Consider the following 20,714-nt stretch of genomic DNA (forward strand, 5'->3'; position numbering starts at 1 on the left):
AGCCTTGACGTACTCTTTTTCCTATTTGGAACCAGTCTGTTGTTCTGTGTCCAGTTCTAATTGTTGCTTCCTGACCTGCATATAGGTTTCTCAAGAGGCAGGTCAGGTGGTCTGGTATTCCCATCTCTTTCAGAATTTTCCACAGTTTATTGTGATCCACACAGTCTTTGGCATAGTCAATAAAGCAGAAATAGATGTTTTTTTGGAACTCTCTTGCTTTTTGATGAAACTAAGCCATGCTGTGTAGGGCCACCCAAGACGGATGGGTCATGGTTGAGAGGTCTGACAGAATGTGGTCCACTGGAGAAGGGAATGGCAAACCACTTTAGTATTCTTACCTCGAAAACCCCATGAACAGTATGAAAAGGCAAAAAGATAGGACACTGAAAGATGAACTCCCCAGGTCAGTAGGTGCCCAATATGCTACTGGAGATCAGTGGAGAAATAATTCCAGAAAGAATGAAGGGATGGAACCAAAGCAAAAACAACACCCAGTTGTGGATGGGACTGGTGAGAGAAGCAGGGTTCAGTGCTGTAAAGAGCAATATTGTATAGGAACCTGGAATGTCAGGTCCATGAATCAAGGCAAATTGGAAGTGGTCAAACAAGAGATGGCAAGAGTGAACGTCGACATTCTAGGAATCAGCGAACTAAGATGGACTAGAATGGGTGAATTTAACTCAGATCACCATTATATCTACTACTGTGGGCAGGATTCCCTTAGAAGAAATGGAGTAGCCATCATGGTCAACAAAAGAGTCTGAAATGCAGTGCTTGGATGCAATCTCAGAAACAACAGAACGGTCTCTGTTTGTTTCCAAGGCAAACCGTTCAATATCATGGTAATCCAAGTCTGTGCCCCTGACAAGCAGTGCTGAAGAAGCTGAAGGTGAACAGTTCTATGAAGATCTACAAGACCTTCTAGAACTAACACTGCAAAAAGATGTCCTTTTCATTATAGGGGACAGGAATACAAAAGTAGGAAGTCAAGAAACACCTGAAGTAATAGGCAAATTTGGACTTGGTGTACAGAATGAAGTAGAGCGAAGGCTTACAGAGTTCTGCCAAGAGAATGTACTGGTCATAGCAAACACCCTCTTCCAACAACGCACGAGAAGACTCTACACATGGACATCACCAGCTGGTCAACACTGAAATCAGATTGATTATATCCTTTGCAGCCAAAGATGGAGAAGGAGGTGGTGGTGCCACGCCCCCCCCCCCAAAAAAAAAGCCAGTTCCAGTAGAACATCACAGATCGCCATAACAGCTATTATTATACCTTGTTATATATTGTTATTACAGTGAAAAGGCTTGAAAATCAGCAGAAATGACCCAGGTGTGACACAGACACTGGACAGATGCTGTTGGACAGATGGTGCCAGCAGACCTGCTCAGTGAAGGGATGCCACAGACCTTCCATCTGCAAGAAACGCAGTGTCTGTGAAGCACATTGAAACCATGTAGGCCTGTACTGCATTTCATCAGTGCTCAGATGCACGGTCTTTTTGCATCTTAACATCTCTCTAGTCTTATGATTGATGATGACTTGGATTTGATGAAATACAGTAAATGTGATCTTTTTATTTTACAGCCTCATTCCCTTTTTAAAAAAAAAAAATTAGTTGAGTTCATTGTGTTGGTTTTATATATGTATAGTGGTTTGAAGTTTTGTTTTTTTTTCCTTGATGTGTTTTTAAAAATTATTAATTCGTTTGTGTTTGCGCTTGGTCTTCGCTGTGGTGCTCGGGCTTCTCGCTCTGGTGGCTTCTCTTAGTGGAGCATGGGCTCACGGCCTGCAGGCTCAGTAGTTGCGCACAGGCTTCTTTGCCCTGCAGTATGTGGGATATTCCTGGACCAGGGACTGAACCCTTGGGCCCTGCATTGGCAGGTGGATTTCTTTACCACTGTGCCATTAGGGAAGTCCCTTATTCCTTTCTTGACCTTCTGGTTGGTGGTCTAGTAGTAATAGCTTTTGCTTGACTCTGAACAGTTTCATTCCATCCAGCTTTGGAGCAGAGGTCTTCGTATATCTGATTACTGGGGGCAGGGGAGTGGGCTGGGGAGGAGTGTGGAGCATAAGGACTGAAAGAATGAGGCAGAGCGTGATGCTTCCAAAGAATGTGCTTCTGAACCCAGTCCCCTGCATGGGCACTGAACCCAGGGCATGTAAAGTAGGATTCACACACAGATGTGAACTTCCCCTTCTGCTTTGCCAGAAGATTCTTGAAGCAAGCACACCTTTGTGTGCAAGTCCAGGCCAGCTTCCACCCTGTGCTTTTTTTCACTAGTGACAAAAGGCATGGTTGAGATGAGTTTGCTCCCGGTTCTGTATCCCAGATCTCCACAGCCTGGGTCAGTAGTCACTACCCACATGTGGCTGCTAAGTTTTTGAAAAGTCACCAACAGTCTGAATTGAGGTTGGGGTGTGCCGTGAGTACCAAACACACAGCAGATTTCCAAGATCTAGTACCCCCCCAAAGGCAAAATATCTATTCATATGTTTATGTTGATTGCATTTTGTGATATTTTGACTGTACTGAGTTCATCATAATATATTATTAATTTCATTTCTCTTTATTTTTTTTTAACACAGCTACTCAAAAATTTTGTCTTGTGTTCTATTTCTTTTGGACAGGCATGAAGGTTTATAGCTTCCCTGGTGTCTCAGTGGTAAAAAAAAAAAAATCCACCTGCCAGTGTAGGAGTTGTGGGCAGTCCCTGGGTGGGGAAGATCCCCTGGAGAAGAAAACGGCACCCCACTCCAGTATTCTTGCCACGGACAGAGGACCCTGGCGGGCTACAGTCCATGGGGTCACAGAGAATTGGACACCACTTAGGGACTAAACAACAACAATAACAAAGGTTTATAGAGGGAAAGCACTTAGCTGAAGCAGAGTAAATTCTTGAGGTTTCCGCAGCAGTCCCCAGCATTCTGAGGCTGGGCTTCTCTCAAGCTTACGTTTTCTCTTTAAACGAGCAGCTGGCTGGCCTGAGGAGGGAGGACAAGAATCAGCCTCATGCTCTTCCTCCCACACAGTTTGGGCTCTTAACTGCCCAGGTTACCACTGTCTTCATCCCCCTGCGTGACTTTCGTGAAAACAGAGGGCAGCACTCAGAATTGGGAACGCTTCCCTTGGAGACTTCCGACGTGGCCCCCTTGGCTCCTGCGTCCAGATGGTCGTCAGGGAGCCGGCGTCTCTGGCATCAGGGCCCTGTCCTCGGCCCAGCTGCCCTTTACCGTGTCTGTTCTGGTCCAGACGCCTCCTTGTCTAAACCATGTTTGCGGCATGGAGTCACACAGACCTGGGGTGGCTCCAGCTCCGCCGCTGCCTGGGGGGGCCTTGGGCAGGTGGACGTGGGGTCTGAGATTTAATCCTCATGGGCACGTGGAGAGTCTTAGGTAGTGAGAAGCTAGGAATGATCTCTCCTGATGCATGGCGCATCGTGGGAACACAAATCAGCTTCCATCCTTATGGTGGGCTTGTCAGTCGAGACGAGGGAAAACAAGAGGCCTCCAGCAAGCTGTAACGTGAGCCTTCTCTCCCTACAGGGAAGTCCCACCTGGCCATCGTGCAGAAGGTGAACAACGAGGGCGAAGGTGACCCCTTCTACGAGGTGCTGGGCCTGGTCACCCTGGAGGACGTCATCGAGGAGATTATCAAGTCCGAGATCCTGGACGAGTCTGAAGACTACCGTGAGTCCGGGCTCCTGTGTGTTTCCAGCTCATCTGGTCTCGAGTTTACGGAGACATGTGTATATCCGAGGCTGGAGGTGCCCATGTTTGAAGTGGGGCTGGATCTCGGGGCAGAGCTGTCACGTCCCCAGGCCCGTGTCCTTAGCCCTGCGGGGGCTGGGATTGCCTCTCGCTGGAGACGGGGCTCACCGTGGCTGGGCCGTCCCTGTGGTGGCTTTGCAGTCCCGGCTTGGGCTAGGCTCTGGCCTGAATAGGCGCTGCCCAGTCTTCCTCTTCCTCGGCCTCTTGCCCTGTTGTACATTGTAGAAGTCCTCAGAGACCCCCCTGCGTTACTGCCGAGAGGTTCTTCCCCAACCAGATGATCGTGGGGCCTGTGGTCGTGTCTTAGGAGGGCCTGCCTCTCAGGTGGCTGCAGTCTGCAGGGCAAACACTGCCCATGCTTGGTGGGGACTCACAGGGGCCCCAGAAAGCTAGCTGCCCGCCCCTGTGAGTTTGCACGTGAATCTCTTTGCCTGTGTGCCTGTTCCCCAAATGCGACGTCTTGGTTCGGCTCCTCAGACAGCCATAGGCACGGGGTCTGCAGATGAGCAGCTGTTTGGCACGAGTGGTGCTCATACTCACGCTTTCTGGAGGGGGCTGCTGTTTCATGTAAGCTTTTTGCTGTTAGTCTGCATCATACGTTCCCAACTCCAAGGAGGGGAGCAGGCCTTTCTGCTACTTCTCAGGCCATCCCTGGAACGCAGGCCACTGCCCCTCTGACGCGGGTACTGGATCATTGCCTGGTGGGGGTGGCAAGGCAGGTTCTGGCAAAGCAGCGGTGCCCAGGACAGGGCCTGGGGTCCTGACGCCGTTCCCCCAGGAGCCCCAAGGCCTTGGAGGCGGGAGCGGCAGCAAACCCCTCAATCCAGTCGTGTTGGTGGAGGGCTCCTGGCGCCTCAGCAGGCCCTCTTCACCCCACCCCAGGAGACACCATAGTGAAGAAGAAGCCTGTGTCTCTGAACGCCCCTCTCAGGCAGAAAGAGGAGTTCTCCTTGTTCAAGGTGTCTGACGACGACTGTAAAGTGAAAATCTCGCCTCAGCTGCTCTTGGCTACCCAGCGCTTCCTGTCCCGAGGTGAGAGCCGGGGGTGGGCCTCGTCCCTGCTCTCCGGCTCACCCCGCTGCCCCCTGCCGTTCCTGGCGCTCCTCTCTTCTGCCCTGTCCGTATCTCGGTTCACCGGAGGGTGGCTGTCCTCTGCCAACGAGAGAGAGCCGCGTCCGGCGGGTGTCGGGGAGGCTGGGGGAGCCGAGGCGGGCAGTGGTGTGCTGACGTGGGCTGTGCTGGGCCCGGAGGACGGCGTCCCCATCCCTTCTTCCCACTGTGGGGCAGAGGTGGACGTCTTCAGCCCGCTGCGGGTCTCTGAGAAGGTCCTTCTGCACTTGCTGAAGCATCCCAGTGTCAACCAGGAAGTACGGTTTGACGAGAGCAACCGCCTGGCTGCCCACCACTATCTGTACCAGCGCAGCCGGCCAGTGGACTACTTCATCCTCATCCTGCAGGTACTTGCCAGCCGGCCTGCAGCCCACCGCTTGCCCAGGATGTGGGAAGGGTATAGGAAGAGGAACACCCAGGTGCATGCCCCCTGGATAGGCGGGTCCGTGCTCTCTCCTCCTGCTCTTTGCTGGCAGGAAAGGTGACCTGTCCACCCCTCTCCCTGTCCTCTTTTCCTCCCTCTCTCCCCGCACCTCCAGGGCAGGGTGGAGGTGGAGATCGGTAAGGAGGGTTTGAAGTTCGAGAATGGGGCCTTCACCTACTACGGGGTTTCTGCCCTGACAGCGCCATCCTCAGGTAAGCTGGGTACTCCTCTTGGCGCTGGAGGCGGGGGTGGGTGGGCACTGTGGGGGCTCCGCAGGCCCCTCTTGCAGGGCGGTCTGCCTGGGGACCTGTTGGCCCTTACCGCCTCCTGGCTGTGTGGAGGGGAGGGCAGGGTTTCTTTAGGCCTCGCCTTTGCTGTTCTTCCCACCCCTGCCAAACCTGTCCCGGGATCTGCCCTCTTGTCCAGAGTCCCGGGCTGCATTCCCTCGCTGGGGTGATCAGTAGGGTGGATCTCAGAGGCTGGGCGGGGGCCTGGCCACTCCCCCGTTAACAGCTGACATCACTGACTGTCCTTTCTGCAGTTCACCAGTCCCCCGTGTCCTCGCTCCAGTCCCTCCGCTGTGACCCACCGCCCGAGCCCACTGATGGCACCCGGCTGTCTGCATATTGTCCTGACTACACCGTGAGGGCCCTCTCGGACCTACAGTTCATCAAGGTGACCATCTGGGTTGCTCCTTAGTGCTGGCTTTTAACCAGCTTTGTGTCCCCAAGGGCTAGAGTGGCTGGTCACACGTTAGAATGGATTAAATTGTATGTGAGTCTCAGAGCAAAGCCTTGTACTTGCTCTGAAGGACACATCGCCTGGCCGCTCTGTCTACTGGTGGCCTAGGCACCCAGTGTCCTTGGGGATCTTAGCCATTAGCTAGTGGCCCCGGGTGCTTCCTTTCCCCTTGTCCTGCAGGGAGTGGCTCCACCCCTAGTTTGAGTGCTGAAGGGCAGGAGGGGGTGCTATGGGCCCTCGTCTCACTTTGCCTGCCTGCCCGCACGAGTTACAATGCTTCCTGCACCCTAGGTCACTCGGTTGCAGTATCTCAACGCACTCCTGGCCACCCGCGCCCAGGCGCTGCCACAGTCCCCGGAGAACACAGAGCTTCTGGCCGTTCCTGGCAGCCAGACCAGGCTCCTCGGTGATAAGGTGGCTGTAGCCCCAGGTAAGCCTGGGTCCCGCAGTGTCGACGCAGCGTGAGCGTGCCCTCTGCCCTCCCGGCTGCACACACACGGCCCTGCCCTCTGCCTTGCCCTGCCCTCCGTCCGTTCTTTCTCCTTTCATCTCCTCATCCTTTCTGTCTCCCTTCTTGTGTTTTTAATAATTTGGACAATACGGAGCTACAGCCCAGCTGGCATTTTGAGTAGAGCACAGAGGTCAGCATTTCCTGTCAAGGGCCTGCAGGGGGTTTGGTTTATTTAGGGAATACAGTTAACCCTTGAATAACATGGGTAAGGGGCGCCAGTTCCCTGTGCAGTAGAAAACCTGTGCATGTCACATGGTCGGTCCTCTGTATCTGCAATCCCACATCTACAGATTCAGTCAGCTATGGCCTGGGCGGCGCCGCAGTATTTACTGTCGGAAAGAATCCCACATGTAAGTGGACCCACGCGGTTCAAGCCTGAGTTGTTTAAGGGTCAGCTCTAGTTGCTGAATGGGAGTAAGTGTGGATTCAGACACACTATTGGTCATTTAGGGAAGGTCCCCTGGAGGAGGGCCTGGCAACCCACTCCAGTATTCTTGCCTGGAGAATCCCCGTGGACAGAAGAGCGTGGTGGGCTACAGTCCATGGGGTCGCAGAGTTGGACACGACTGAATGACTAAGCACAGCACCTGGAAACAGAAGATTTAGGTCCAGTGGGCCTGACTGAGAGGTTGGGTGGCAAGTAGACCCCATCCCAGAACCAAGAGGGGCACCTGCCGAGGCATTTGTTCAGGGTACCCCTCCCGTGGGACTCCCCTGGGAGAAGGAGAAAGAGGACTCTGCAAGGGAGAGGGTAAACCCCACCCTAACTGTGTAAGGAGGGGAAACAGACCGGAGTCTGTGACCTGGGGGCTTTGGGTGGGAGTGGTAGGACAGGTCAGAGAGCTTTCCTGCCCTGGTTGTTCAGGAAGCTTCCGGGTGGGGCTCTGAGGGCCAGGGTTTGGTGGGGCTTTGGAGAGGCCGCAGGGGGCCTGCAGGGGTCTGAGTCCCCTTGCTCCATCCCCCAGCGCATCCCACTCTGCAGTGGGGACACCGAGATCTTCCTGAAGGCTGCCTGTGCCTTGCACTGTGTCGAGAGCCTTCCTTGTCCTGACTTGGCTAAGATAACTTCCCTGAAGCTCTGAGAAGTGGTAGTTGTTACGCCCATTTTCCAGATGAGAGTTGGAGGCCAGGAGAGACAGGTGCTCTGTCTTAGAAACTGGGCGCACCCTTGGCCTGTGGGTTGTGGTGCTTCACAGGAAATGGGTCTGGACACTGGAGCCACAGTTGAGAAGAAGACATGTTTCAGTAATGGACAGGTGCTTCCTGAGATGTGAGGGGCGGAGCCCACCCCACTGGCCTCGCTGTGGCTCCACTCTGTGAGTCTGGTGCTGGTGAAGGACTCCCGGGTTATGCTGGGTCCTGGAGCCGGGCACAGTCTTGGCCCTTTCTGAATAACAGTTCCTTCGTTCCCTTCAGCCCACTCCCATGTTTACCCACCATGACCTCCTTTTATTTTGTGAGACACCTCTTGCACAGAAATTCACACCATCTCTTTAGACTCAGGTCTCAAAAGCCAGGGCGGTTTTGTTTTTCAGAGTGTGACCCTCTTGGTTTTAGTTTCCCCACGTGTGAGCCTTTTCTGGCTCCATCTCCTACTTAGACTGCATGGGTTGTAGTTAAAGTACAAATCTAAGAATCCTGGTTTTTCTGTTCATCTTTTACCAGAGTTTTTAAAAAAAATCCTTTTGTGGTTTCAGCCACTTGTTGAACAGTCCGCAGGGGGAATGGTTTATAGTGGCTTGTGGGTCATTTCCTCTTTGTAATGGATTACTAGGCCATGTTCGATGGTCACAATGTTAATTCTTCCCTAAATGCAGCCTGATGTTGGCCCTGGGCAGCCCTCAGGGTCTTGCATTTCATCTCTCTTAACCTCGTGCTTTGCTGCTGAGGGAGCTCAGTGGACACGTCCCAGAGCCCTGCTGAAACAGCGCAGGGCAGAACTGCCTTCTGAGTGACTCCGGCTCTTGGTTCCCCAGCAGAGAACTGCGTTTATTAAAATGCTTGGAAAGCACCATAATTTGCAGCTGCATACAGCTGGGTCGGCAAATGGCCGGAGGGTCAAGTCTGCCCATTCTCATAGCGTTTTATTGGAGGTGCCCATCTGCTGATGGCTTGCATGCGGCTGCCTTTGAGCTATGGCAGTGGAGCTGAGTCGTCACCAAGACCCACAAAACCTAGGCATGCTCTTCGACACTGCTTTCTGAGCCCTGGGCTGCTGTTTGAACTTTGGAAGCTCTCCACGTCCGTCGCTGCCTGAGCGGGGTTGCCAGGGAGAGCTGCGCTCAGTGCTGAGCCGCCCAGGCCCCTCTGGCTTCGCGGCCTCGCCTCAGCCGCGCTGCCGAGCCGGGGCCCTGCGGGTTCAGCTCCGTAGCTCGCATCCTCTCTCTCTCCCCTCCTTCCCCCCCTCTTCCTCTGCTCTCTCTCTAGCCTTTCCGGTAGACCTTTCCCTCTTTGGCACATTTGGAAACTGCAGTTGATAATTGACTGTGGACTAGTGAGCATTTTTTGTTTAAGACAACACCCCAGGTAAATATCTCTTCTTTTACTTTACCTCCTCTTTGTTTCCCTTCCCCCGGCCTGTTAGCTGCTGGGGGTGCCCTGCAGACCTCTCCCCCCAGAAGGGAGGCTCTCCTCCATGGGGGGTGAGTGGCACTTCCTGTCCCTTGTTGCTGCTTCTCAGGTCATTTTCCTAGAAGGCAGGAGGCTTGGCAGTGACCGTTCCTTCTGGTGCCAGGTGTGCTGTCCAGGGCAGGTGTCTCCCGCCTGGCCCTGTGGCCTTGGCCTCCCGTGGGCAGCAGCCCTGCCTCCCCTTCCTCTCGGTGATGGCCTCCATCCTCACAGTGGTTTTCTCTCGTGAGGCTGACCATTTCCCTAACGAAATCCTCCCAGCTCTGCCTCAGTGCCTCCCAAAGAGGCCTGAGGCTCCCCTGCCTCACCCGCCCACTCCCTTCCTAAAGAGGATTTACACCTGATTTCATAGGACCCGCTCCCTTGACTGATGTTCTAACGCTGACCCTCCTCTTCTCTCTAGGATCCAACCACAGCAGACCCGGCCTCCCAGCAGAGGATAGCCCCGGGCGGAACCCAGGAGTTTAGCCACTTGTCAAGCAGCCCCAGGTCTGGGGAACAGACAAGCACGTGGGGAACTGGAGCAAGCCGGAAAGCAGCTTCCTGCCAGCCCATCCCGTCCCCTGCAGGCCACGTTTTAGATGGCCTTGTACATGTAGGTCCTGGCTGTTCTCCGAACCAGACATCAGTGCCAGGAGCCTTCAGCAGGTTCTGCCCCCACACCCCTAGAACATGGGGGTCAGTGGGGGCCAGCCCTCCAGGTCTGCTTCCGAATGGAATGAACGGAACCTCACCATCTCCCGTCTCCAGGGCCAGCCTCCCTGTGACAGTGTATTCATACCTCTTCCGGGCAAGCCACGGTGTGCGCACGGTAACTGCCTTCCTGTGGCCGTGGCCTGCACTCTCTCTGCTTTATTTGCCAACCTTCTGCTGCGGGCAGCATTTCTCGCGCAAACCAAGAGCACCATTGTGGGCTGGGGGTTCACACCCACGGCCTTGGCCACAACCGCCGTGTTGGCTCCCTTATGACAGCATGCTTCCGAGCACGCACCTGGCCTGCCCCACGTGCCAAACCTGGAAGCAGCCGTGTCCCTCCAGGCCCGCTGCCTCCCATGGAGGTGGCTTTTCCTGCCCTGTCCCAAGCCCAGAGCAAGCACACTGGCCCCTGCCGGGGTCAGGAGCCCCTTCTTCCTGCCACGCCTCCACCTGCCTGGCTCAGTGACCACTAACAGTATTGTCATTTTCCACATGTTAAGAGGAGGGAGGTCACAGGTCAGGGGAAGGGCAGCTGTGGTGCCCCTGGTCCATTGTTGTTGGATCCCAGAGTGGGTCGCCGGCGGCCCCCGGGGTGCTGAGTGGCTAGAAGGCGCCTGGGGAGCAGCAAGGGAGGCAGGGCTGGGTGTGGCCCAGGGCGACCCCTGTCACCTTTGTTTGGAGAAAAGGTGACATCAGAAGCTTTTCTTAGAGCTCTGAAACATTTTAAGCTCTTGGCTTTCTTCCCGTCCCAGCTCTGGAGCTTTAGAGAAGTGGCAACAAGAAGGCGTTTTTGTCGTCTTCTGGTTACCTACGTCCACCTTCCATGGTGCTTTAGCTGCGCAGAAACTGGGGCATCGTGGGGACCCTGGGGAGGGAGGCAGGAGGATTTCTGGAACCTTTCTCAGTGGCATTTGGGTCCTAATCCAGGAGCAGTGGGAGTGAAGGCCAAAAACCAGTGGCATGCTCACTTAGAAACTCTTCTCAAGGAATTCTCTCCCAAGAGCAAACCCAGGTGGGAAACAGATACTTGAAAATTTTTTCTCTCTGCAGAAGAGTGTTTGTTAACCTTGGCTGCACGTTGGAATCACACGGCAAGTTAAATGTACTGCTCCCTGGGCCACTCCCCTCAACCCACCCACCCAGGGATTCTTGAGTTACGCAGTCCAGGCATCAGGATTTTATTCTGTAAAATTATTTTATATTCACAGATCATGCCTGCTTCCCTGAATGTTAACATCTTCTATAACCTTGGTGCACTTATCAAAATTAAAAAATTAACATTGGTACAAAACTATTAACTAAATTACAGACCTCACTTAGGTTTTTATCTAATGTTCCATAATGTCCTTTTCTGTTGCAGGACCCAGCCCAGGACACCAGGTTGCATTTAGAGATATTGCTTTTTCCCCTATTTTCTCCTATAACTTTTTACTTTGAAATAATGACAGATTCATAGGAAGTTGCAAAGATAGAGATCCCATGTATCCTTCCCCAGTTCTCCTCCATGATTACACCGTCTTACATGGTTAGACTACAGTATGAAAACCAGGAACCTGACTCGGGTGCAGTGTGGGTATGTAGCTCTGTAGCATCTTATCGCATGTAGATTTGTGTAACCACCATTTCAGTCTAGATACAGAACTGTTCCTCACTAGGCTCTCCCCGCAACAGACGCTCTTAAAGCCACCCCCACCCCCTCTGGCCACTACCCCTAATCCCTGGCAACCACTAATCTGTACATCATCTCTGTAATTTTGTCATTTCAAGAATGTTGTATAAACGGGACCCTATGGTATGTAAGTGTTGGGACTGGCTTTTTTCGCTCGGCACATTGTTCTGGAGTCTCCTCCAGGCTGTTGCACATGTCAGTCAATTGTTGCTTCATGATTGCTGTGTGGTATTCCACCACAGACTCACTGTCCTGTCTAAGGACATCTGGGCGGTTTCCAGTTTTTGGCTATTCCAAATAAAGCTGCTATGAACATTCATCACAGGTTCTTATGCAAACATTGGCTTTCTTTTCCCTGAGCTAAATGATTAGGCATGCAGTTGCCAGGTCTGTATGGTTATTGCATATTTAGGTTTTAAAAGAAACTGCCAAACCTTTTCAGAGCACCTGTACAACTTTACATTCCCACCAGCAATATGTTGAGTTTTTTTCCATATCCTCCCCAGGACTTGGTGGTGTCAAGTATTTTAGCCCTTCTGGTAAGTGTGTAGTGCTATCTCATTGTGGATTTTATTTGCATTTCCATAATGTGTATTTTTTCATGTGCTTATTTCACTTTGTGAAAAGTCTGTTTATGTCTTTCGTCCATTTTCCAGTTAGATTGTTTGGTTCTTTTACTGCTTGCTGAGTTTTGAGAATTACTAGGCTTTATTGGGGTTTTGGTTTGCAAATATTTTCTCCCAGTCTGTAGCTTTTTTTTTTTTTTAATCTTAATGGGATTTTTTATAGAGCAGAAATAAATATTGATGAATTCCAGTTTACTCATTTTTTGTGGCTCATGCTTTTGGTGTCATGAAATGGCAGCCCACTCCAGAATTCTTGCCTGGAGAATCCCATTGACAGAGGAGCTACGGTCCATGGGGTTGCAAGAGTCAGACATGATTTAGCAACTAAACCACCTAAGAAATCTTTACCTAGTTTTTCTTTTTTTTTTTAAATTTAGACTTGATCATGAAGATCGTTTTTATAAAGTGTTTATAGTTTTTCATTGCATTTAAGTTTGTGATTTTTTTTTTTAATCATTTATTTTTGGTCTTCCTTGCTGCTCAGGCTTCTCTCTCGTTGCCAAGAACGGGGCTGCTCTTGGCTGCAGTGGCTGCTCTTGTTGTGGCACTCAGGCTTGAGGCCTGCAGGCTCAGTAGTTGTGGTTCCTGGGCTCTAGAGCACAGGCTTGATAGTTGTGGCTCATGGGCTTAATTGTTCATGGTATGTGGGATCCTCCCAGACGAGGGATCGAGCCCGTGTTTTGTACATTGGCAGGTGGGTTCTTTACCACTGAGCCACCAGGGAAGCCCTTTGTGATCCATTTTGAGTAAAGGGTGGGTTTTTTTTGTTTTTTGTTTTTTTTGGCCTATAGATGTCCATTACCTTAAGTACCATTTGTTGTAAAGCCTGTCTTTTCTCCAGTGAATAACTTTTGGATCTTCCGGCATATTTGTTTAATGTATTTCCGGGTCATCTATTCTGCTCCACTGACTGATGTGTCTGTCTCTCCATTGGTACCACCCTGTCTTGATTACTGAGTGCTGCTAAGTGACTTCAGTCGTGTCCAGCTCTGCAACCTCACGGACTGTAGCCCACCAGGCTCCTCTGTCCATGGGATTCTCCAGGCAAGAGTACTGGAGTGTGTTGCCATGCCTTCCACCAGGGGATCTTCCTGACACAGGGATCAAGCCCACATTTCTTAACTGTCTCCTGCATTGGCAGGCAGGTTCTTTACCACTAGCGCTACCTAGGAGCTATTCAGTAGTTCCCTGAAATCAGTAGGCTGGATTTCTCCCATTTTGTTCTTCTCCAGAGTTGTATGTTTTAAATTTTAAAATAATTCCTCTAATCTAAATAACAAAAACAAAAAAACTTTGCTGGGATTTTGTCAGGAACTGGTTAAACCTGTGTATCGATTTAGGTGGCACTGACATCTTTACTCGGTTATGACTTTGAATCTGTGTGTATGTCTCCATCCATTTAAATTTGATTTCATGCATCAGCACTGTGTAGTTTTCAGCCTACATCCTTACATGTTTTGTAAGATTTACACCTAAGTGGGTTTCCTTTTTAGCAAATTGTAAGTAGTACTGTGTGTTTTAGTATTCAGAATCATCACTAGTATATAGAAAAAGGATTTTGTATCCTGAGATCATTCTAGGTGCTGTTTTTGTTTTTTTTGAAAGTAAGATTCCTTAGAATCACCTTCATAGAGAGGCATGTCAACTGTATGAAAATGCTTATTCCTGGGCTCACCTTGGGATTCTGATTTACTCAGGCTGGACATCAAGGTTTTGTGTTGTTTTATCCTTTTGGCCATGTGGCATGCCGGATCCTAGTTCCCTGACTAGTGATTGAACCCTTGCCCTCCTGCAGTGGACGCACTGGACCACCAAGGAATTTTCAAAATTCCCTGAACATCAGGATTTTTTCAATTAATTTTTTTGACTGTGCTGAATCTTCGTTGCTGCGCTTGTCTTCCTGCAGCTGTGAGTGGGTGCCATTCTCAGCTGTGGCTTCTCTTGGCGCTGAATGCAGGCTCTAGGCATGCGGGCTTCAGTAGTTCTTGCTCCCAGGCTCGAGAGCACAGTCTCAATAGTTGTGGCTCACAGGCTTAGTTGCTCTGCATGTGGGATCTTCCTGGACCAGGGATTGAACCCATGTTGCCTGTGTTGGCAGGTGGATTCTTAACTGCTGAGCCACCAGGGAAACCCAATAGGAGGATTTTTGAAACCTTCCCTCCTCATTCTCACAGGCAGCTGAGCTGAGAAAGCACTGCCCTGTCTGCCTGCTCTGTTTTCAGGGGCCAGTCTTGCTCTCAGGCCAGCATGGCGATCAGGCCTGGGCTTTGCTGCTGAGGAAGATGAAGCCCAGGGCCAGTGGAACTGGCCCTTCCGGCCCAGAACGGACAATCAGGCCACGATGGATATCAACCAGTTTTAATGAACAAAAAATAGTGATGCATATAAAAAGGTATTTCTGTCTGTCACTTAAGTGTTCCCATTTTCTAGATGGGAAGTTGTCTTCTCCGTGGACTTGACCACCTGTTCACCCATGGCCCCCATGTCTGGGTGGACGGGGGGCTCTGTCACGACAGGGCAGGAGCTGCCCGTGTGAGGGGAAGGCATGCGGCCGTCCTTCGGAGCTCTCGCCAGCTTTTTCACTGAGTAGAAATTGCCTTGTCCTTAGCCTGAGAAGGCGGCCGGCCATTGAGATGAAAAATAACTGCTGCAGAGCGGCTGTCAGCCCAGGTTCCTTATGTGAGGGAGGCTGACCTCCGTCCGGGAGCCCGTCGCTCTGCCTGTGGTTCTCCATTTGGGGCAAAGTTGTTCTCAAAGGCTGGCTTTCTGGTTTCTGGCATTAAAGGACCCAGCCCTGCCAGCGGCACAGGCACAAGTCTGCATGTGCGCAGCATGACCTGGGATGCTAAGAGGAAGCTTTGGGGAGTGTGTGCCGGCTGGGCCTTAGGCCACCTCGGCGGGGGAGAAGGGGAAGGAGCAGGCGAGCTCAGAGCCCTCCACGTCCTGCCTTGAAGGAGGGCGAAGCGGCGTGGCCACAGGGGCCAGGCCACGGTGCCGCGCTCGGGCCAGGGGGCGTCCACGCCCAGGGCAGAGCAGGGTTACGGGCCACCGCCCCAGAAGCTGAGTGGGCCACAAGCAACCCCCAGCACCTGGGCGCTTCCTCTGCAAGGAGCTGCCAGCTGGCGGACGATTGCAGCAGGCGGGCCTGACCGAGAGCACAAGGCTTCCCTGGGGTAAACGTTAGCTCCCGCTCGTCAGCCCTGGGGCTGCTGAGGCAACCGGGCTGGGGCTGGCCTTCTGTGCTGGGGGGCTCAGACCCGCTGAGCAGCCCCCTCCAGACAGCAGACCCAGCTCAGAGCCTCAAGGCTGAAGCATCTGGAGCCACTCTGGACGCTATCAGGGTTGCTGCTGATAGGAACTGAGGCCCCTGGAGAAACCTGTGCCCAAGGGCCCCTGTGTGGCCTGGATGGCGCTGGCCATGCAACATGTCACCCCTGACGGCAGGCGGGCCCTCGTGGAGGGCTGAGCCTGGTCTCCTGGCCGCAGGCCCAGGGGACACGGGAGCTGTATCCTGCAGTGGCCCCGGAAGCCTGAGGCTCGCTCCCTTCCCGTTCCATCCTGGCGCCAACCCCCTGCTGTCCACTGTCTGGACCCAGTTTCCTGCCCTGCATACCCGGGTCCTCTGCCTTGGCCCCCAGCTAGCGCCCTGCGGGGCATGGCTCAGCCCCAGACGAGGCAGGAAGGCTTTCCTACCTGTCCCCCTCTCGGAGAGGCCCTGTCTGACAGGGCCGCCTGGAGACGAGGGATCAGGCCGGGGTGGGAGGGTGTGCCAAGGAAGGACCACGGGGAGGGTGGGAGGTGATGGGGCTGGAATGAGACTGAGCGGCCCCGCAGGTCATCAGCACCGGGTCCGGGTATGCCTGACGTGGGCCTGCAGTGCTTCCTGAACGCCCCTCTGCCAGTCCCGGGCCAGCTGCACTGGGGTCACGGAAGCCTGGAAGGAGGGCGCTGGCTCAGTGCCCACTCTCGTCCCCGAGCCGCCCACCCCGCCCGGCTGCCCGCCCGTGCTGCCCGCCCGTGCTCACCGCGTTGCGCACGCCCGGCGCGGCCCCGTAGAGCAGCAGCAGCTTCGTGGCTCTGTAGCGCCCATGCCTCACTGCCTCGTGCAGAGCTGTGTCGCCTTCCTGTGAGAGGGACGGGCTGTCCTCAGCCTCGCGTCCCAGGAGGGGCAGGCAGGTCAGCAGGCACCACGCATGGCTGAGCTTGGGCTCCTTCAGTCCCCAGCCCCGGGGGGGGGAGCTGCCCCAGCCTCTGGTGACCAGACACTGACCTTGTCCTGCGCGTCGATGCGGGCCCCGCAGGCGATGAGGTGCTCCAGGCAGTCACAGTGTCCCGTGCGCACGGCCACGTGCAGGGGTGTGCTCCAGATCTGAGGGCGCAGCGAGGGCGGCAGTGTCATCGCCGGCTGGCACGGCTGCGACCCCTAAAGAGCATCAGGCTTCCCCCCGGCCTGTGCCCTCACCTTGTCTCGGGCGTTGACCTGGGCGCCCCAGTTAAGCAGCTGTTTGAGGATGTCCAGGTGTCCTCTGCGGCAGGCCCAGAACACTGGGGTCCTGTCCAGCTGCAAACAGAAGCACCCAACTCACCCTGCTGTTTGGGGAAACGAGTGGGAGGTTCGCCGTGGGGGTGGCCCTTCCCTGGGTCTCACCAAGTCCCGAGTGTCCACGGCCGCACCTGCCTCCAGCAGCTTGTTCACAAGCTCACAGTGACCCTTCAGACAGGCCCAGTGCAAGGCCGTGCGGTGCAGCTGGGGAGAGCGGGAGGTCAGGTGCAGGAAGCTTGGCCACCCTTGGCGGTCCCACCCCATGACCTTGCTCCCAGCCCCACTCAGGAGGCACCACGGGACTTGTGCCCCATGAAGCAAAAGCCCTGTGGTTTCCAAGGCACTCACCATGCCTGCACCACCCTCGCTACCTTGTCATGGGCATTGGGGTCCCCTCCGTCCGCCAGGTACTTGTCAATCAGGGCCTCCTGGTTCTCGGCAGCTGCCTTCAGGAACACCTCCAGGCCCACGGGTTCCTGCTGGGCCTGTGGCTGCGGCTGAGTAAATTCAGAGTGTTAGCTGCTCAGTTATGTCTGACTCTTTGTGACCCCATGGACTACAGATGCCAGGCTCCTCTGTCCATGGGTTTTCTCCAGGCAAGAATACTGGAGTGGGTTGTCATTTCCTACTCCAGGGAATCTTCCTAAACCAGGGATCGAACCCTGGTCTCCTGCATTGCAGGCAGATTATTTACCATCTGAGCCACCAGGAAAGCTAGGTAAGTTCAAGGACAAGGCCCACTCATTCGAGAGGCTGCTGGGATGCACGGCCTCACCAGTCTAACCAGAAAGCCGGCTGAGGATCAGCGCACTATCAGCTTATACAAACAACAGATTAAAAAAACCTGCCCCCACGGACGTCTCTGGTGGTCCAATGGTTGAGAATCTCCCTTGCAATGCAGGGGACATGGGTTCCATCCCTGATAAGGGAACTAAGATCCCATATGCCACGGAGCAACTAAACCCACACATCAAAACTACAGAGCTTGTGCGCTTCAAAGTCTGAAAGCCACAACTAGAGTCCATGCGCTGCAACCAAAGATCCAGAATGATGCAATTAAGACCCCACACAGCCAATTATGTAAATAAATACAAACTTAAAAAAATATGCTGTCTAGGTTGGTTAAAAAAAAAAAAAAAAAAAAAAGACTGACTGAACAGGTATGGGGTGGGGTTACGGGTTGAGCTGTGTCCCCTCCAAGCTCATATGTTAAGGTCCTAACCCCAGCACTCTGAGCGTGACCTTACTTGGAAATGGGGTCACTGTAGCTGTAATTGTTTAAGATGAGGTCATCCTGGAGTAGGTGGGCCCTGTTCCAATATGACAAGTCCTTACTGAAAGGGGACATTTGGATACAGACATGGCCACATGGAAGGCCTCGTGGACTGTGAGCTCAGAGCAGAGACGGGCAATGCATCCACAAGCCAAGGAAATGACAGCAGATTACCACCAACCCCTAAGCTGGGGAGAGGCATGGACAGATCCACGCCCAGGGCCTCGGGATGAACCAGCCTTGATCAGAGATGAACCCCTGATCTCGGACTGCCAGCCTCTGAGCAGACCGTACATACACAGCTGCTGTCTAAGCCCGCAGCTTGTGGTACTTTGTTCTGCCAGCAGCTAAGGCAGACTGACAGCCAGGGCAAAGGGGTCTCCAGGTGAGAGCTGGGCAGCTCCTCCCCAAGCCTCTCATGGGGACAGCAGGCTCTGGCTCATGAACTCCAGCCCAGGTGTGGCACCCTCGCTCACCTTGACCTCAGGCTGGGGTGCCTCGGGGGGGACCCTGCGTTTCAGTCGCTTTTCTTTCCGTCTTTGAACCAACTTTTCCAAATCAGCCAAGTTTTCCAAGTTAGTTCTGGAACTGTTAAATCTTTCAAGCTGTGGCAGAAACAGGACCATGCCAGCCATCAGCCGCTGGAGCCCTGGGGCATCTCTTGGTTGGTCTCACCCTTGTCTTTAGGCAGCAGGAGTGCCCACCCAGGGCACCAGCCCCCGAGCCCCGCTGCTCAGCCTGCCCACACCCAGCCCCACCGGCCGCCACCTCTGGCCACTCACTCTCCTCCTCTTCTCCTCGTCCAGTTTCTGCCTCTCCCGGGCCTTGGCCTCCTGGGGCCCCAGCCTCCAGCTGCGAAGCCCGCCTCCAGGATCAGGAACTCCATGTCCACATTCCAATTTCGTCCTTTCAACTTTCTCTCCACTTACCTGTAGGAACAGATGAGGACAAAGACTCAGGAAAATTGGAGGAACCCTAAGGCAATGGCTACCCACTCCAGTTTTCTTGCCTGAAGAATTCCATGCACAGGGGAGCCTGGTGGGCTGCAGCCCATAGGGTCACGAAGTCAGACACGACCAAGTGACAAAACTTAGCAAACACAATTGTGCTGGACGGGGGGTCCTGCCAGGAGCTGACACACAAAAGATCAACAAGCCTATCTGGACCTGTGCAGAGTGCCGTGGCGGTCCACCCGCTCCTTGGCTCTCACCACCTACAGCATCGTCTGAGACCCAGGAGGGTAGCTGGCTGCTGCCCACTCTGTCCTGTCAGCAGAACCCAGCAGCGGGCGCCTGACACCGCATCTATTTATACTGCTGGGCCATATCCAGGTGAGCTCAGGGCCTCCCTCGTGGGTGGGTGGCCTTGCATTCCTACCAGATCACGCCACACTGCCACCTGACCCCAGGTGGGGGTAGGGGGACAGCGGAGATGCCTCCTGGGTAAAATGCCAAATCCCTGCATTCAATGGCTCTTTGGGAAGCTAGCTCTTTCCTTGGTTCCGAAGATGAAATGAGTTACTGGGGCTGCGTGTGCTTAGGGTGGAGCCCGTTGTACAGCGAACTCTTCTTTTCTCCCTCCCCTGGCCCCCGCCCCCAGGATTCAGAAGCTGGCAGCACCCAGGAAGAAGCAAGTTGAGGGGAGAGAAGAGGCTGGAATGATAGGATGGCAGAGTGTACGGCTTCCAGCCACATGGAACTCTATTCCATTCCCTTCTAAAGTGAACTCAGGCAGTCAAGCAGTTCCTGGGCCCTGCAACCCGCCTCCCAGCACAGGCTGAACCGGCTGGCAGTGGGGCCTGTGGGGTGAAGTGACGCCTGCCGCCTCCCTGCCTGGCCTCCCGCAGGACAGCCTGAAGTGCCACCGGTGTCCCTGCTTCTCACTGCCCAAGGAACGCGAGCACCGTCTCCCCTCCTGAGCCAAGGCGGGCAGACCCTCCAGACCGTTTCCCCAGCAACAGGCAGCAGCACAGCTGAGCTCAGCTAGCACCTGGGCCACACTCGTGTCCCCCCGGGGTAGCATGCCACCTCCCACTCCTTCTGCCACCACAGTCAGGGGCAGAACCCACTGAACTTAAGGAATTTCCTGACGACCATTGCCTGGCCCCTTCCTGTCTCCTCCCTCTCTCTCCCTAGCCCCTCACGTGAGACCTGGGCAGTCCGACCAGAAAGGAACCGCACGTTTCTACTCCTCAAACCTCCTCAGGCCGCACGAAGCAGCTGCCCGACCCCCTTGTTCTGCTGAGACAGTCCCGCGGCGCCCAGAACACTGCCCGGCCCCTGCCGCCCAGCCCCAAGTCCTCACCAACTGCTGGATGCTGAAGTTCATGGTCCCCCCGCTCTTCAGGCCCCTAGTGAGAGGAGCCGAGCAGCTCAGCCCTTTTATAGTAGAGCCAGCGAGGGGAGGGAGAAGGGCAAGGCAGAGGCCTGGGCCGGGGCCAGATAACTCTGTGGCTCTGTAACTCTCACCAAAATACTGCCTCGGGCACTTAGCCCGGGCAGGCGGGAGAAAGAGCTGTTCTGAGCTGAGTCAGCTGCATCCTCAGACACCCCCATCCTGTACCTACTCAGAGGTGCTTCAACCAATCAAAACACATCCTGGACGTGGGGCCACCAGCCCAGTTTCAAGGGGAAGTGTCTCCCATTCTCCCAGGTGTGGGCTTCTCAGGCGGCGCTAGTGGTAAAGAATCTGCCTGCCAATGCAGGAGAGGCTGGT

General features: G+C 54.1%; 2 protein-coding genes across 5 annotated transcripts in view; one reads left to right on the top strand and one right to left on the bottom strand.

The window, feature by feature from the left end:
- CNNM3 (cyclin and CBS domain divalent metal cation transport mediator 3) overlaps positions 1 to 11,879 on the top strand; it is a 38,699-nt gene extending 26,820 nt beyond the window's left edge. The window contains exons 2-9 of one of the 2 annotated variants that reach the window (XM_040267604.1): positions 3,554 to 3,697; positions 4,661 to 4,810; positions 5,066 to 5,235; positions 5,428 to 5,524; positions 5,854 to 5,987; positions 6,345 to 6,483; positions 8,992 to 9,090; positions 9,596 to 11,879. In XM_040267604.1, the coding sequence (XP_040123538.1) occupies positions 3,554 to 3,697; positions 4,661 to 4,810; positions 5,066 to 5,235; positions 5,428 to 5,524; positions 5,854 to 5,987; positions 6,345 to 6,483; positions 8,992 to 9,041 (884 nt within the window). In that variant the 3' untranslated portion in view covers positions 9,042 to 9,090; positions 9,596 to 11,879. The remainder of the gene's footprint in view (positions 1 to 3,553; positions 3,698 to 4,660; positions 4,811 to 5,065; positions 5,236 to 5,427; positions 5,525 to 5,853; positions 5,988 to 6,344; positions 6,484 to 8,991; positions 9,091 to 9,595) is intronic. The other variant, XM_040267603.1, reaches the window with a different exon arrangement.
- ANKRD23 (ankyrin repeat domain 23) lies at positions 11,051 to 20,401 on the bottom strand. Of its 3 annotated transcripts, XM_040267605.1 has the most exons (9): positions 20,304 to 20,401; positions 18,782 to 18,928; positions 18,476 to 18,604; positions 17,098 to 17,223; positions 16,832 to 16,930; positions 16,646 to 16,744; positions 16,454 to 16,552; positions 16,209 to 16,307; positions 11,051 to 16,117 (listed from the first exon to the last, which is right to left on the bottom strand). In XM_040267605.1, exons 1-9 carry the CDS (start codon positions 20,325 to 20,327, stop codon positions 16,022 to 16,024), a joined length of 918 nt encoding a protein of 305 aa, XP_040123539.1. In that variant the 5' UTR covers positions 20,328 to 20,401; the 3' UTR covers positions 11,051 to 16,021. The 3 variants fall into 3 exon arrangements, with proteins under 3 accessions (XP_040123539.1, XP_040123541.1, XP_040123540.1); XM_040267607.1 differs by lacking the exon at positions 16,832 to 16,930 and having other exon boundaries at positions 14,521 to 16,117; XM_040267606.1 differs by lacking the exon at positions 16,209 to 16,307 and having other exon boundaries at positions 14,521 to 16,117.
- Between the last annotated feature and the right edge of the window lie 313 nt (positions 20,402 to 20,714).

The sequence above is a fragment of the Oryx dammah genome, unplaced genomic scaffold (genome assembly GCF_014754425.2).
Source record: "Oryx dammah isolate SB20612 unplaced genomic scaffold, SCBI_Odam_1.1 HiC_scaffold_25, whole genome shotgun sequence".
Taxonomy (NCBI): Eukaryota; Metazoa; Chordata; class Mammalia; order Artiodactyla; family Bovidae; genus Oryx; species Oryx dammah.